The sequence below is a fragment of the Onychostruthus taczanowskii genome, unplaced genomic scaffold, assembly GCF_017590055.1.
Source record: "Onychostruthus taczanowskii isolate IOZ18803 unplaced genomic scaffold, ASM1759005v1 scaffold42, whole genome shotgun sequence".
Classification (NCBI taxonomy): domain Eukaryota; kingdom Metazoa; phylum Chordata; class Aves; order Passeriformes; family Passeridae; genus Onychostruthus; species Onychostruthus taczanowskii.
Genome location: NW_024501682.1, coordinates 4,113,011 through 4,129,752, shown reverse-complemented (window position 1 = coordinate 4,129,752; position 16,742 = coordinate 4,113,011). Strand labels below are relative to the sequence as shown.

Here is a 16,742-nt window from a genome sequence, read left to right as displayed (position 1 = left end):
ATCCTACTGTGTTTTGCTGGCTTTTTTGAAGACACAGGAGGAAGGAGGTTTACACTGGAGGTATTTTCCAGTGGAAGTTGGAGGGATTTTCCACTGATGGAAAATACCTCCACCTGAGGCATCTTCCAGTGGAGGTGGAGGTATTTTCCACTGATTTAATACCTTTCTGGAGGTATTAAAACAAACACTGAAAGGGAAGAGGACCTATAGCTTTGACATTGTCAAATAGAGATTTCCTTTGAGATGACAGTGTGTTAGCTGTGTTGTGCAGCTTCATTAAGTAAAATTGTTACTATTTAAAAACCAACTTCTGTGCAGAAAGATTGCAAAAATAAACTTCAACTATTGTTCTAAGGTAAACTATTCCATGATTATTACTGCCTTTTTCTTTTGTTGCAATCATCAGCAAGCAGACAGGTATCAGACCTTTTCCAGTGGGAAGAGGATGTTTTTATGACCTTCTGCAAGTAGATTATGCCCAACTGTGAAGTCATTTTTCAGACCAAAATACTTTTTGCAGTTAGAGTGATAAAACTCTTAGAAAATACTAAGTAATTATGTAATAGATGAGTTCTTAAATAAACCCTAACAAGTTGTATGGTAAGAGAAAAGTGTGTTAATCTGTGAGAAACACCAGTTGTCAAGTATTTAACTGGTTTTGGTTTTTCATCTCAGTGCTACCCATCAGTTTTTATCACGGCGTATGAAAATGACGAACGGGTACCACTAACAGGAATTTTACAGTATGTGCAGAAACTCAGGAAGGCTGCACTAGATCATGCCAGCAGAGCGAGTAAGAAAGGTAAGGATAAAAATATCACAGATAAATGGAGTTAACTGAACCAAAATCTTAATAGTCATGTAAATTAAAAACCACAAGAGATTGACTCCTTCTTAAATGAATTCAAATGCAATCCCATATCACCAGCTCCACGCAGACTCAGAACACTCTCTGAGATGCAGAAACAAAGACTGGAAGCCTGTGAGGGGGCTCACTCTTTCCTAGGCCTCCACAAAGGGCAGTTGTTGGATAGTGCAGGGTGAACCCACACTGTCACTCCAGCTGCTGACAGGGCTAGGCTGCAGTTCTCAGCAACCCTTGGAGAAAAATCTTATTTTTGCTGCTATATAAAAACCTATTTTTCTCACTTTTCTAAAGCTGCAGGTCTTTAGTTCAAGCTAGAGTGACAAGGCCAAGGCACAGGTGCTTTTATACCTGAAACTTAACCCTGGCTTTGGGAGTTTCCAGCAAAAAGCACATTCAAGCTTGACAATTTTCTTGTACCATCCAGTCTGGGGAGAGGCTTTTACCATCATTACCAAAAGAGATCTTGAATAACATTTTCTACATTTCATGATGCCCTGTCTCTGAGCAGCACAACTGAAGTGGTTGAGAAATTGCAGCCACTGCTGCGGTTGCTGTTGTGCTCTTTGTGCAGGAAGAAAAGAGCACGGCTTTCCAAAAAGACTCAGAGAGAACAAACACACTAAACAGATTAATACTTTCCAAGTATGTAGTTATTAGAAATACAAATAATTCATTCAGAAAGCCCCTCTACAATTCTCTTTTTCTTAAGGAACAATAGAAATTTTGTCAGGACAAGAAAGCAAAATTAGCTATCCTTAAACAATTCACATACCCACTTAATATTTTCCTTGTTCATTCAATGTAAAGTGATCACCAACTTAATTGTTCCAGGAAATTGGATTCCTAATATCATCCTAGATGTCCAGGCAAATGGCAGTCATTGTGATTCATCCTGGGAGCACTCACTGCATGAGGTATGGTCCCTTTACCACACAGCTCCTTAACATGTTGCAGGGATGTGTCCCCTCAAGGAATTCTTCAGCCTCAGTAGCTGGGCAGTCACTGAATGTATGTTTAAACTATAAAGAAAAACTGCTAGAGCAACTGCTGATTTAACATATATATGTGTGTATATATATATAATTTTAAAACCCAGCACTCTTTATATATATCTATTTTATACATATATATACTGGTACAGATATAAAAGAGTGACAGAGCCAGATTATTGAAATAGCCTTAAAATAGTGTTCAATTCCCACTGTAATGTGCTAGGAGCTTTGAATGAAAGGTTCCAAGTTGTGCAAAACATCGTTCCAGCAGGAAGAGTCTTGTTCTGTAGAGTATTAAATGCTTAAAACTGTCATACTATTTACTTCTATCTTCCTCATTGTGTAAAGCATACATGATGGGTTGGATCTTTACATTTTGAAATGCATGATCTGTGCTATCAAAGCTATTACAGTTAGCTTTCAAGAATTTGCACTTTATACAAGCATGCTTGTTAAAAGCAAAATACTGCCAAGACTTAACATATTTTTACTGATGTCTGAGACTGTCACAGTCGGATACAAATTTTATTACTCTTAATTTTAACAAATCCTAGAAAATGTTAATTTGGTGGTTATGGCATTTATTCCCAAGATGAATTCTTTCAGGAAAAGCTCCATGCTGTCTTAGGACAAGGTATTTCTAAGCATTAGTATAGGAAAGGAAGATGACTAGAATAGCTGCACAAGAGCCTGAATGTTTAGAGTGCAGAGAACTTTACTTTGTAATAAAATATTTTCATTATTTTAGGTTGCAAGACACCTTGCTTTTCTGAACAGAGAACTTGAGGAAGTGTGCCATCCCCAGCATCACAGAAAATCCTGCAAATGACTCCTAAAAACACTGGCCACCTGAAAAACTTTGGGTCAGATTTGGATTTGTATGGAAAGCAAACACCTTCTCCAAAGGATCTCTCCTCTTGGATCTCTGCATTAAGGGCACAAGCACCACAAAGCTGGGTGTGGCATTGCCTTAAAAAAATACAGACCAGGAACTGGATTTCTGCCCTGCCAGGCTGTGCAGAGGCAGGTGCCAGCAGAAGTGAGTTTGTCCAGCAGCTCTCTTTGCGCGAGCCAGCAGAGCAGCGCTGCACACGCAGAGCTGGAGCACGTAGAGCGTCACAGGAGAGCCACAGGCACTTGGCACAGGCAGCCTTCCTGTCCAAGGCATCTCTTGCAAGGTACATCTTACAACAGAACTCCTCTGAAGCATCTGACATTCAAATCTCACTACTTCCAGAACCAATTCCCATATGTAGGTGATGGTGATTGCTGCCCTCTCTATCTGCGCAGCAGCCGTGGTGTACTGATCATGTGGTGGCACTGACCAAACCGCAGAGGAAAGCACGCTCAAGAATGGGAGTTTGAGCAGAACTGTGATCCGAATCAATTAAAAATCTTGCCTACGTACCTTAGCTCTTGTTACCTTACCTAGCACGGTAATCATAAGAAGGAGGTGCCAAATCCCTCAGGAGGACAAGATCAATGTGTCAGAAGATGCCAGAGTATCTCCAGGGGGTAAAAACAAAAAGAATGCCCCCACTAAAGCAGCCTTATTCATAGCTTAGCTGCCCTCTGAGCAAGGCACAAATCTGCTGTGCATTGCTTGTTAAAAGAGATGTGTGGTGCACACCTAGGGCCACATCAACCACTGCAGGTGCAGCAAATGCAAATCAGAGCACGTGTACAAGTGTGACATTCAGTAGGGTTGGTTCAGCTCCTTCCTCTGAACTAAAGTACACAGCCCTCACCTCAGCTTAGGGCAGGAAAAGAAGTAAGAGAAGGCAAACATATTCTAACTCAGCAGGGAGGGGGAGAATCAACTGGAAATGCAATAATGAGTGTGGAACTAGATATTAGCTACAGTTTGTTCTTTTTCTTACTAACTCTGAGGATAATCAGAGTTATTAGATTTGAGATAAGAGGTGAGACATCACAACAATATACACTAGTCCTGCTTGTGTTCACCTGTTTTAGAAAATATAGGGCCACCCCTTTGGAACAATTTTTATAAAACTGCAGACTTCTAAAAAGCTACAGTGAACTGCCACAGGCTTGGGATTCCACAGGAGCACTTACAGACCAGCAGCCTCCAGGGTCAGCACCCAGAAAGCAACTGTTTCCTTCTCCTCCCAGAAATACATACTTAAACAGGACAGTTTTCAGAACAGGTTTACTTTTCTTCTCCACAGATCCCAAGGGGGAGTTTATACTATTCTTTTTCCTTTTCATCACAAATACAGATACAAGACAATTATGTATGTGATCTTTCAGGACATTTATTTTGTACACAAATAACATTTTAAAAGCTGAACAAAATTGAGTATTTTTAGCATTTCCCTGAAGCTACTATCTTCTAAATTAACATGAAAGCATGGGTATTCTACTCCACTACTTAACAGTTCACGTAGAGTAAATTGAGGGCCTTGGAATAACAAGCTTTTTCTGCCACAAAACACTTCCCTTGAAAAGCTTCCATAGTATGAACAGGCTTTGCTGTTTTATATTCAAGGACCAGACCTTCTCCCATTTCAGTTTTAATTAGTTTGGTATTGACCACTTTACCAGCATTGCTAAAATGAGTACTGAGCCTTATTACAGCTTCAGAGGGAAGGTTAGGAACTACGGCCTGCAGGTCTGTTGTCGACTCCTGGCCGAAGTTGAGCACCATCATGAAGACTCTGTCTAACCCATCCAGCTCCCTCACGTACACAAACACGTTGCTGTCATTCCAGATGAGGCACATCCAGCCTCGATTCATGGGGAGCTCACTGTTCCGCAGCAAAGTCAGCGCTCTGTACACACCCAGGGTTGAGTTGGACCAGGTGCTCTGGGCCTGCAACAGTCAGCACCAACAGGGTCAGTTCTTGGCACCGCAGGCAGGAAATACAGCTCCCTTCTCACACCCGCTCAGGCTGCTGAGAACGCGCCTATCGCAATTCCGTGCGCACAATTATCCCTCTTCAAATCCGTCTGCAAATTTCACCAAAAATCTGCTTTTCCTCGTGCGCTTCCTTGGCACGTGTGGAGTGGCAGACACAGAGTTTATTAAGCATAACATTTCCCCAGCACTAATGCAATTGCTTCTTCCCACAGCTTCCTTTCAGTACTGTTGATTCAGGAGAAAGCCACAGCCATTCAAAGCTTGACACTGAATCTTTTTCATTGAGTCCAGTCTACTGCACTCACAGGGTTTATTTCACGCTTTATATTTCTGCTATCTTAGGGTTTTTTTCTGCCTTCAATTTTGGTCAGCACTGTAGGTCAGCAAAATCTGTTTGATTCACTGCTCTACTTATGTTAGAGTTGGTCTATGTCAAGTTCTTGTTACAAAACCAGTTCTTTCTATAGCAATAGAAATGGGGGAAAAAGAGACCAGTTTTCAATTTAATACCAAAAGGATTAAAAGGATGTTAAAGAGCCAAATAGCAATGTCAACATCATAATTGTAGTTACTCTGCTTAAATGAATATAGATGAAGTAGGCTCCTTGTTGTGCAAGGATTTCCTTTTCTAATAAAACTTGTGAGGATTCAGTGCTTTTTTTTTTTCCCCTTGAGTTTGTTCCTGCTACCAATGCTCACTACTAAAAGGAAGCCAGAGCAAAATAGATACATTAAAATATGTTTAGACCTTTGAGACCATTAGTTTGTCACGCATGTAGATACCTACTTCCACATTTACACTTTGGTAGTCAGAGTTAACAGGTAACCAGCTGCTGTTGCCTTCAGTAAAACCAGCATTAACTTTTCCATCCCACTGCATGGGAGATTTCTCTGGGAGGGTTGCCTAGAAAATAAAAGTGGTGATTAGCATATTAAAAATTATTCTTTGAATAGCATGTTCTCACATCTCCCAAATTATCTCCCTTTCAGTATTGCTTTCTTTGGTTTAAGTTAAAAATAATGAGGATGTAATTGTGGTCCAAATCTAAGGAGAAAATGAGAATCAAGACAGTTCCTGAAATGGAGGGAAGGGATCAACTCAGATACAGCATTGCTGGGTAAAACGTGGAATTCCCAAATGACTCTTACTAGAGTTGTCATCCTCTGCAACAGATGGTTGGATAAAAGTTTACTGATGACAGCCAGGATATTCTGATAAATATCTAGGCATGCAGAGAGCGAATATGTGAGGTAATGAGTCCTTAGAAGAGATGTCATTAAAGTAACAGTAAACAAGAAGTAATTGTTGTTCAGTATAGCACTTTTCACCCCAGAACTCTTCAAGCTTACATTTGCAAGGGGTACAATTTTGACAGGACTGTTTGTGTTAGAAAGGTAAAATTATTATTTCCAAGTGCAAAACTATTGAAAACTGGCTTTTAGCTGATTAAAAATGTCGATGTAAAAAATGTCTGAAGTTCTCATTTTAAAGAATTCAGAAAAATTCTGAAAAAGCTTCCTCATTGTTACTGAAGAGCTGCCAAAAGATCTGACACTTAAATTTAATGATATAAGAGGGCATAAAATATTTTGCACATACTTTGAGTGTTTGTTTTCCATGAAAACTGTTTTTCATATAAAGGACACTTTTCAATACAATCTGTCAGAACAGCAGCCTAACAAAAGAAATTGTCACTTTGCTTTGTGACATTATAAATAATGGGTTTCTCCTTTTTAGCATATTCTGAAAAGCAGGGAAAAAAATCCTAAGTTTTCAACACTGGTAACGCTGCGTCTCATCTTTACCTCTTTCAGTGTCTCCTGAAGTGTTTGAAATGCTGGGACTAAAGCCTATATCATCCTGAGCAAATACTCTCCCATTTTCCTAAGATGCCCATTAATCAGGGAGCCTTCCTCTCCAGCCTGAGTGAAGGGTGGGTTTGCATTTGTTCCAAAGCCCTGAGCCACAGGGTAGCCACTAAAAGAGAGTGAACCCTGAGGAGCTCAGGGTGAGCCACTTTCCTTAAGAGAATCACTCTGTCAGCAGTAATCAGCAGCAGCAAGAAAATGCAGGAGATACTTTGACCTAGGGTTTTCTCAGAGGAAATGAGATTTCCTTTTAAATCAGGGAATCATTCCCCCATATCTGAATCAGACAAGTCTGATTCATCTGGAGATGATCCTGTGCTTTAAGTACCTCTTTCCCTTTGACAGAAAGCGAGCCAATGCCATTTCTAACATCACCAGCAGCTGCCTCATTCCCTAACACAGGCTTTCCACAGGAAAAGCAGCATCTGCCATAGGACCATGATCTTACAGTGCTGAAATACGGTCAGGAGAGGCAGAGATGAGCTGTTCCCTTTTGGGACAGACTATGCATGATGACCAAAAGCCACTTCTGCTTGCCACTAGGCAGCCTCCCCTTCTTGCAGGTCCCTTTTTCTGAGCTTGGGCACATTTATGACAGCCATGGCTTGGACAGATTCAGAACCGTGATTTCCTTTAAATAACAGCCAGGAAATAAAGGGCTCTGGCATCATGATGAGGGCACTTCCATGCGAGAAAGGAGACGGCTCAGTCATCTTCCCTCATATGTCTGCAGCACACCTCTCCTAAGCCCTGGCCAGGCCCAGTGCTGGCACTTGCTGTCCTTTGTGCTGAAGCAACCCTGCTGGAAACCATGCAAGACTGATCCGGAGAAAGACAGAAATCAGCATCCATAACTGAAGTCTACCGGTTCAGACACACATCAGGGGCTTGGCTCTGGTCTCTAGCCTGGCCATTTCCACAAGCTGTACAGAGGTTTGCCATGAGGAACACGGAAAACCATTTAAGGAGTGAGAAAGACTGGGTTTGGTTAGCAAAACAAAAGTTCTTGCGTTTTTGAATGTTCTGTTACTTGGAACTAAACAAGAACAGGACCATTGTCTACATGCTCTTCACTTACATTTTCTGATGCAATGTTCTCCATGCCTATTTCTTCACCGTAGTAAGTTACAGGAGTGCCAGGGAGGGTTAAAAGCAGCATGTTCATGACATTGATGTACTCCTTCCCAATCCGAGTTGAAATCCGAGCAGCGTTAGGGCTTCCAACCTGAAGAAAACACCATTCTGTTAAACACACGTTATAAAATTTCATGCATATGTGAAATTGATTAACTAATTTTACAAGGTAGTAAATGTTTTTGGTTTTTTTCTTTCCCTTCCAGGCCTGTGAGGTCCATTATCTTTATCTTGATGCCATTACAAATTTCTGTCCCAAAAAATTGAATACACAGAAGTCCTGCCAGCAGCACATGAGGCAGAAGTAAGGAAGAGATGACAAATAACAACTGTCCCTGCTTACAGCTCTCTGCCCTGTGAGGACTGCTCTGCTTGCTTTGAAAAGATTCTTTGCACATTCCAAACATGCTTCCTAGGAAAAAGAGAAGCAATGTTTTAAGTTAACTGCTCTCCACTGCCTGCTCTTCTCTGCCCTGGCCCCGGGCGGGTTCGAGAATCCATTGCAGTGAATCAGTTTATGGTCAAAGATAATTATCCCAGTTCCATTCTCACTGGTGGTTTAGCCATTGGAGACACTGAGGGAGAGGCATGATCATAAATTCCCTTCTGTCATCCTTGCAAGGGGAGTGGAACTTTTACTGAAGGGCAGGAGAGCCGGACAGTGCTAAGGATTCCAACTACAGCAGCTCTGAGTTTTCACAAGGACAGGGACTGTAGCTCAGCAGCCCAGTCTGCTGCTGATCCCACTGAAATCAGTGTGTGTGTGTGGCTTCTGTCACCTACAGGAACAAGCCTTTCCTATGAGAGTTGGTCTAGAATTCTTACTGCCCAGTTTGGCCATTTTCCTGCAGGCATGTTTTTCATCCATGAGTTGACAGCTTCAAAAATACTGTTGCCTGATAGATATTTCATGTTAATTAGGTTGAAATTGAAGGGAAAATCTGCTTCTTGGATAAAAGTCGTTCCATAATACATCATTGTGGCTTCAATATCTTCCTTTTCATCATCATCAGAACCCATAAATCTACAAAGAAGTATACAAACAGCTTTTTTGGTTCATTTTTGGTTACACAGAACAGAAATAAAGCTAGAAATGGTTGGACACAGAGCATTAAGAATTATGGTCACTTCCCCCTCCCCATCAAAAGAAGATTACTACAGAGAAACAATACTTTGTAAAGCAGACAAGGAATCAAGGAGAAGTACTTCTTGGAAATTGCTGGAGGAAAATCTACAAGAGTCAAAACAAGGCTAAAGTATCTCACTGAGGTTTTATCTTTCTGTATCTATGTCCACATGCCCCATTCCAGCAATTTCCATGCTTTCCTTCACAGAAGAGGACCTGTGGGTCCCTCAAGCTGACCATGAGCCATCAATGTGCCCTTGCAGGCAGCTCATGGCATCCTGGACTGCATTAGGAGGAGTGCTGCCACAAGTGAGGGCGGTAATCCTTCCTCTTTAGTCTGCCAGTAAGGCCATTAGGGACTGAAACATCTCTCCCAGGAGGAAAGGCTGCGAGGTGGGGCAGTGGGGCTGTTCAGCCCAGAGAAGGGAAGTCTCAGGGAGATCTCATCCATGTTTTGAAGGGAGGGTGCAAAGGTGACAGAGCCAGGCTCTTTTCAGTGGTGCCCAGTGCCAGGGCCAGAGGCAATGGGCACAAACTGAAACACAGGAAAGGTGTTTCCCTAAGAACATCGGGAAGCTCCCACCAGTCAGGGCGACTGAGCCCTGGCACTGGTTTTTCAGGGAGGTTGTAGAGTCTCCATTACTGGAAATGTTCAAAAGCCATCTGGACAAGCTCCTGGGCAACTGGCTCCAGGTGGCCCTAAAAAGCAGGGGGTTTGGAGCCGAGAACTTCAGGAGGTCCTTTCCAAATTCAACCTTTGTGTGATTTTAATGCTCTCTGACTGTGTGTCTCACTGGAACTGCCTATTAAAACTAAAGAATAAATCAGTCATGGGGTTGATAAATTAGTGTCTCTGTGATTAGAATGTTTTCCTTTTCTGCTCTACCTTTATACAGTCCATAGATGGAGCAGAGCTAACAGGGCCAATTCCTTTCTGCATACACTGGCAAAGAGACAGTACGGCCTCTGCGCTGCTATCTGCACTGGAGGATTTGCATTTCTGTGGCGTATTATCTTAGTAAAAGAACATTTTCTTGCTAGCAAGAGGGAGATGAATATTAGAAAAAACTGGCCAGCTCTGCTGGTTACCTGTATCTGCCAGGCTCTCGGCTGAACTCATTCATGGTGTGACGGAAGCTGCGGATGATGTCATGCAAACCAACTTGTGTGGTGGTGTAGTCATGGTAGAGCTGGGAATAGGCTGTGATATTCTCCTTAAAGCAGGGTATAGTACTTCACATTAGTTCACCAATGTTCTAGGTTTCAGAATTCTCCAAATTCTCCCCATTCTTTCCTGAGACAGTGCACCAGTTAATGAATTTTTACTGAAATTAGTTCATCATGCTAACACTAACAGCACAGAGCTGAACTGCACTTGAGGAATTCCAGAGTAGCAGAGCACTGATAATTTTGGATCCCATCCTTCAGCAGGGAAAGCCCACCCACAGCACTAACCAAGAGAGCCCCTCTGGAGCAGCGAGCACAGCAGGTGCTGTGGCCTCAGACCAGGCTGGAAAGATGGACAGTGCCCTGATACAGTAACACAACACCACGGCCACCTTGGAGCTGGCCAGCTGGCTGTGATCCCCATCCAGCTCCACAGGAGAACAGTCTCTCAGCGCTGGCACCACCTGGTAACATCACCAAGTTCACTATCAGAGCACAGGCAAGTAACACAAACAACAGGGAATGTGTCTGGTCACCTCTCAGTGTGACACATGGCCTATACCAGTGGTTTTTAGTTATGCTCCAGTTCTTACTGGGGCTTCTTGGTGGTGAGTGCTCTTTGTGCAAAGTCCCGGGACCCACCCACCTTCCAAGGCTGACCTGATTTTCCTACAGCCACAATTAAGACCCAAAAAAGTCAAAGCAGGCACTCTTGTCTCCGTAGGAAATGCAGGAAAGAAAGCAAAGACAGAATATAAACATTACTCCATTCTGAGACTTGTTCACTGGAGGCTCATCTCGGAGATGTGTTGCTTCTAAGAGAAATTTAACAGCGCCAAAACTAAATCCATCAACTCCTTTGCCGAGCCAAAATTTTATAATATCCTAGATAAAAGCAAAAATTGAAAAGTCTGAGTGAGCCCATCCCCATTTAAACAGTATATTCTTAAAAAGAAAACTAAACTTGTAAGGAGGTGTTAATACATAATAATTCATTTCTTGATTTGTGCTTCAAATTTTTCTAGAAGCTAAAGTGAATCATGTTGACCTAAGGCCAAATTAATAGCTAAATAAAGTATGTCTTACTATTTCATTTATACAAAAAAAAAAAAAAAAAAAAGACTGGTCTCTAACTTCTCCCATAATTCAGGAGACCAAAGCCAGGGCACGACTCAGAAAAAGCAGTTTCTAATCTCATCCATCAACACAACTGGGCTCATGCTAAGTGATGTTGTTGATGAGCACTCTCATGGCTGCACACAATTAGAACACATTGATTCAAATATGCAGGAACATGTTGTTCTGCACAAACTTTGTGCCACCAATTTTCTTTTACACAATAGAGCTCTTAAAACATTTGTTCTCGCTTATTTGACTGATGCAATTTTTAAAAATTTTTTTCAGTCTTAGTTGTTGATTTGCAGGAACATAAGAAATTAGCATCCAACAATTACAAATGCTATTGATTTGAAATTTCATTATCAAATTCCAATGTTAGTCATTATTAATAAAATTATATCCTACTTCACCAACTATATTACTACAGTTTTAATTGCCCCAGTTTAAACAAAAATCTCCAAAGTTCAGTGCCTCTTGAGTGGCTTCTGCAAATGTCCTTTTAGTTGTGATATTTGTCTTCATCTAAGGAAAAAAACATTCTTTAATATATATTTTTTTAAAGTCTATTGACTTGCCTTTTTAAAACATAGGAAGTACACTTGTCTGAACAAGCTGGAGCAGAATTAGTACACACTCAAGCTGTACAGATTTTAGTTTGGCAAATAAAGACTGCCTCACTGAGCTGCACTTCCTCGTAGCGCCATTCTGAAAGTAGCAGCTCTCCATACGGTGTCTGTCCAATACTGAATCTACCCAAAAATGTTCATGCTTACACCTGTGCTCAGCACAAAAGCAAACCCGGGTATCAGCCGGGTATCAGCACTGCAAACATCAAGCACTGACGTGGTTCTCACTGGCACCAATCTATTTACACATGAAAGCCACATCTTGCTGGTTGCTGAGTTCGGCTGTTCTTGGGTGCCCTTGTGCTGCTGAACCAAAGACTTAAGCTTCTCTGCAGAAGTCCATTTGCTTCCTGCTCAGTCCTCCTAACCTTCTGGAACGGGATTTTGAATTAAAATACTAGACAAAAATTATTCTTTAACATGATCTTCATACACATTTACAAAGGTTGGTGTTACCAGGACAAACTTCCCAGCTTTCATGTATTTTTTTTTTAAATAGGAAATGCAGCATCTCTTTGCTACTGGAGTTTCACTAGTCCAGATATCATTTTAAAAAAGGAATTAGCCAGCATCATTAAAAAGCATGTGCAGTGCTATGGGGGAAAAAAACCAGTGCAAATGGCAAGATGTGGCATTAAGGGAAGTATCAAGACACAGAGAGGCTCCTGGCAGAGTTCTTCAAGGAGCAGCTCAAAAGCAGTCTCACTGTGTGCTCGAGTTAAAAGGTGTGTGTGACCAGAAGGGTTTTGTCTCTCCAAGCTCACTCCGTACCCACGTGGTGAGGGGAGCAGCCCCGCAGAGACCATCCCAGGGGGACTGGGCAGCTGTGAAGAGCAGCGCCCACGAAACGCACCACAATTCAACAGAACAAAGCGGCAAACCTTATGGATTCAATTAAACATATGAAGTAGCTGTACTGCCTGCTGAGGGATAACTTACAGAAAGGGGAAAAAGAAGCAGCAATTGTCAGGCTCCCCATATTCAGGCCTACATCCCCCTATTTTAATGAATTCCACTTTGTCTGCTAGGAAACAGTGCAGACAGGAATGAGATTCCATCGGAGCAGCACCATCACCACCACTCTCAAGGTAAAAACACTCATTTCCTGCTGGAAAGTCATCAGACATGTGGACAGATCGAAACCCACTATCTCCCCCTTATCAACAAGCCCAGGCATTCCTTGTAATTCAAATCAGCATTGCCTCTGCTTTCCCGAAAATGCAAATATCTCTCTGCTAAACAAGGTGCCATCCCTCCATTCCACTGGCTAATTAACAACTCAGTATCAACAGAGCTAAAAAACTCCTCTGCACTTGACTTCCACAGGGGCTTCAGTGCAAGAGCTGCTGTGCTGTTGGCTCAGCACCAGTGGCTTTCATACTTACATGGATTTCTTGCTGGACAGCAGGGTTGTGAAAATTTAAGTCTGGCTGTTCCTTCCCAAACTGATGGAAATAGCACTGTTTTCTCACCTCGTCAAACTGCCAGCTCGAATTCCCAAAGACACTCACCTGCTCAGCCAAGGGAGAGAGACAATCAGAACTACTAACTTAACAAACATTTCCTCCTATGCATACATTAAAATGTGGGGCATCACAAGTGAAAAATAAAGCACAAAATGCCTCATCAGTGGACTACATTTTGAACAGATTTTGGTACTTATTATTTTCATTTCTTTTTGCCACTAATTGCTCTCCCTGTAGTTGTGCTTTGCCACAGGTATTTCTTGTTCAGTGTTGTAGTTTTTGAAGATTTTTTATTAAGTTAACTTTTACTGGGAATTATCTGAAATAGAGGGGAAAACATGGGTGGGAACATTTAGTTTGGAATTACTTCTAAAACTTATTTTAAATAGCTTTAGTTAACTTTAGAGCTTTCGGGAATTTAGTATTATCCCTCTGAAGGGCCACCAACAGTCAGCAAGTGAAAAATGTTAAACTTTATCACCATCTCTCTAATTAAAGACACCAAAAGTCTAGATAGTTCTTAAGACTCTTAAGTTTAAAGAGAAATTATACAAATTGCTACAAAGTATTAATTCCAACAGGAGTTTTTAGACTATACAAGTTCCTAATCATGCACCCACCAGTTCAAATCTAAAATAAATATATTTGAAATAGGCAACACACTTTCTGGCCTGACCACTTTCCAGAAGAAAGGACAAAAGCCAAGATCACATTATTTTGTTTCCTTCCCCACCAACTATGATTTCAGAGTACTTGTCACGCAGTTTATACAACAGAATACCCATACACAGAAAGGGGCATGTGTGAACAACTTGTGCACAAGTTGGGGGTTTTTTTGTGTGTGTGTTTGTTTAATGAACAAAGATTTAACACTGAGATAAAGAAACAAAGGTAATTTTTAAAATTCCACTTTAAGTAAGAACTTTTCAAGTGATCCCCCAACCTGGTTTAAATCTTAATCTGCACTAACTCATAACATCAGTTTGTACCTCTCACCAGTCACTTATAACCCCGTGTACACGGGGACAATCATGTCCCAGCTGACTTTGCTCTGTGGCATCCAGCTTGGGATGTGTGCGTGTCCCTTCCCGTGTTTACCCAGTTGTTGGGAGGGATGAGCGAGCCAGCAGCCTGCCTGCAGTCCTGCCAGATGTAGTAGTCTGCGTACTTCCCAGTCCGATTGCGGCTCAGCTGAAACCACCGGTGTTTGTCACTTGTGTGGTTTGGTATTAAATCCATTATCACCTTCAGCCCTTAGAAATAAAAACAAAAACATAAAAAAAACCATCAACCCTCCCCCACCGCTACAACATTACATTTAGCCTTTTAAGACAACGTTCATATTTTTTCCAAATGCAGTATCAGAGGTATTTGGGCTTCTTCCATGCCAGAGGTCTGGTGAACGAGAGGGGCACGAAAACTCCACAAAAAGTACCAGACTACCAAAACAGTTAGAGCTGACTGGTGCTTGCAAGTAGCTGGAACACAGCTTGGGATGGAAAGAAGAGTGAAGAGAACAATCAAAACAGATTTCTGCTGTTATGAACCACTTATGAACCACTTTCACTAACTCTGACTTCAACATCTGTCTCACACCTCCCAGGTGAGAAGGGCACTTCACCAGTCTAGCATCAGTGATCACACATTCTTCATCACCCTTCCTAAATAACAGACATTTTACTGAAACCTCAGATATTTTCAGACTCGCAAACCATTTTCTGTTCAGCTCAGCAGCTGTAAGAAGAAACACCTGAGCAAACATTTGGTCTGAGGCATAAAAGCACCAAATCAAGGATGCAAGAGCAGGAAAGAAGCGTGTGTTCCCTCATGTTCAGTCAGACAGAACTGCATCTCAGCTCAATCCCAGCCTTGCAATGCCCATAAGACAGGCCTCAGGGAGCATGGATGGCTGCCAGCCCACCACCCACAAACATCCCCCTCGCACAGGACACGCAGCCGCCCTGTGCTGCTGCTGTAGCTCCCTGTCCCTGCCCTGCGTTCAGACTGCCCCAGAGCCAAAGGGCAGGAGAAGCAATCACGGAGCTCACATTGCTGTGGAGCTGCCTTGTACCCTTTGCTGGCACCTCCATCTGTTCCTGCTCAGTGCCACCACAGGGGACTGGCAGGTGCACAAACTGAAGTCCCTATAAGGTCCATCTTTTTTAACAGAGTTACTTTGCTTGGAGGTGCAGCTTACCTTTGTCATGTATGGCTGCAATCAGATTCTCAAAATCTGTCATTGATCCAAAAATGGGATCAATGTCATAGAAGTCTTCAGCTCCATATCCAAGGTCTTTTAAAGGGGACTTAAAGAAAGATGTGATCCAGATGGTTTTTATATTCAAATATGTAATATGGTCCAGTTTTTCTTGGATACCTATTTAAAAAGAAAAGGACATCATCTGTTCAGAAAAGACAAAGATTTTTGTTTGTACAGGGGTCCCTTTATCTTCCTGACATGTTACTACAGTATGCAACTACAGAAACAGTTTCTGCCAGCACTGTACAGTGTTGCTATCACTTCTTGTTTAGAAATGCATTGTCCATTTTGGTGTTGAGCCTTCCCTTTCTGCAGGGCAGTCTCAGCTCAGCTACTGACAAGTGGCATTGCTTCCTTACTATCAGATGCCCCATCTCCACGCATTTTTACCAGCTGATTATATATAGACCACGAAGAAAACAAGAAATAACACATCTTTCTCCCCTCTTTGTCAGTTTTAGTTTTCCTTAGGAAGAGCAGCCACCAAACATGACCAGGTGCTCAGCACCACTCATCCTCCTGACTGGACTCAGTTTTCTGGAGGTATCTGACTCTGGCAGCAGCTGTGCTGCTGCTTGCTCCCAGCATCATCTCTCAACTTCCTTTCTAATTCCACACTTAGACTTGACTGAAGCAAACAGCTCCTGGATTTATTCACAACAATGTGAGTTGCTATTAACATTGCCTGACAACTTCTCTTACTTTTCTCCATTAAGGTGGCTTTGTCTATTGGACTGTACTTTTCCACTGGTTTTGCTTTTCATATACACCCATACACACGCAACTGTAACACAGCAAGAATGAAAACTGACCCACCTTTCAGATCCCCATTCCCATCCATGTTGCTGTCCCTGAAGGAGCGAGGATAGATCTGATAAATAGGACTAGCCTGCCACCAGTCAAGGCACTTTGGAGAGAGAGCAATGATGGCAATTGTAGCGCACACAAGCACAAGGGAACCAGCAATTACGAGCCAGAAGAGGATCTCCCTGGTGACTCTGTAGCGGGCTTGGCTGGAGAACTGCAGCAGGACCTCCTTTGGCATCCCAGCATAAGGCTTCAACACTGTCTCCTCCACAGCCACTGAGTCCACATCAACACTGCATGTTTTTGGCATTTCTTCTTCGCTACTGGTGGCCACTTCCTTGTCCTCAAAATCCTCATTTTGAACAAATCCATTGTTCTGCACACCTCCCTTCTCACTCAGCTCCATAGGTAAGCTCCTGGCTTCCAC

General features: G+C 42.3%; 2 protein-coding genes across 3 annotated transcripts in view; one reads left to right on the top strand and one right to left on the bottom strand.

The window, feature by feature from the left end:
- The window catches only part of PREPL (prolyl endopeptidase like), a 19,309-nt gene extending 15,115 nt beyond the window's left edge, over positions 1-4,194 (top strand). The window contains exons 13-15 of one of the 2 annotated variants that reach the window (XM_041413602.1): positions 676-802; positions 1,700-1,782; positions 2,609-4,194. In XM_041413602.1, coding sequence (XP_041269536.1) covers positions 676-802; positions 1,700-1,782; positions 2,609-2,689 — 291 coding nt within the window. In that variant the 3' untranslated portion in view covers positions 2,690-4,194. The remainder of the gene's footprint in view (positions 1-675; positions 803-1,699; positions 1,783-2,608) is intronic. The other variant, XM_041413603.1, reaches the window with a different exon arrangement.
- Positions 4,126-16,742, bottom strand: SLC3A1 (solute carrier family 3 member 1). Its single transcript, XM_041413604.1, has 10 exons — positions 16,325-16,742; positions 15,446-15,625; positions 14,347-14,501; positions 13,168-13,293; positions 10,803-10,922; positions 9,960-10,084; positions 8,570-8,768; positions 7,689-7,835; positions 5,529-5,645; positions 4,126-4,693 (listed from the first exon to the last, which is right to left on the bottom strand). Exons 1-10 carry the CDS (start codon positions 16,719-16,721, stop codon positions 4,253-4,255), a joined length of 2,007 nt encoding a protein of 668 aa, XP_041269538.1. The 5' UTR covers positions 16,722-16,742; the 3' UTR covers positions 4,126-4,252.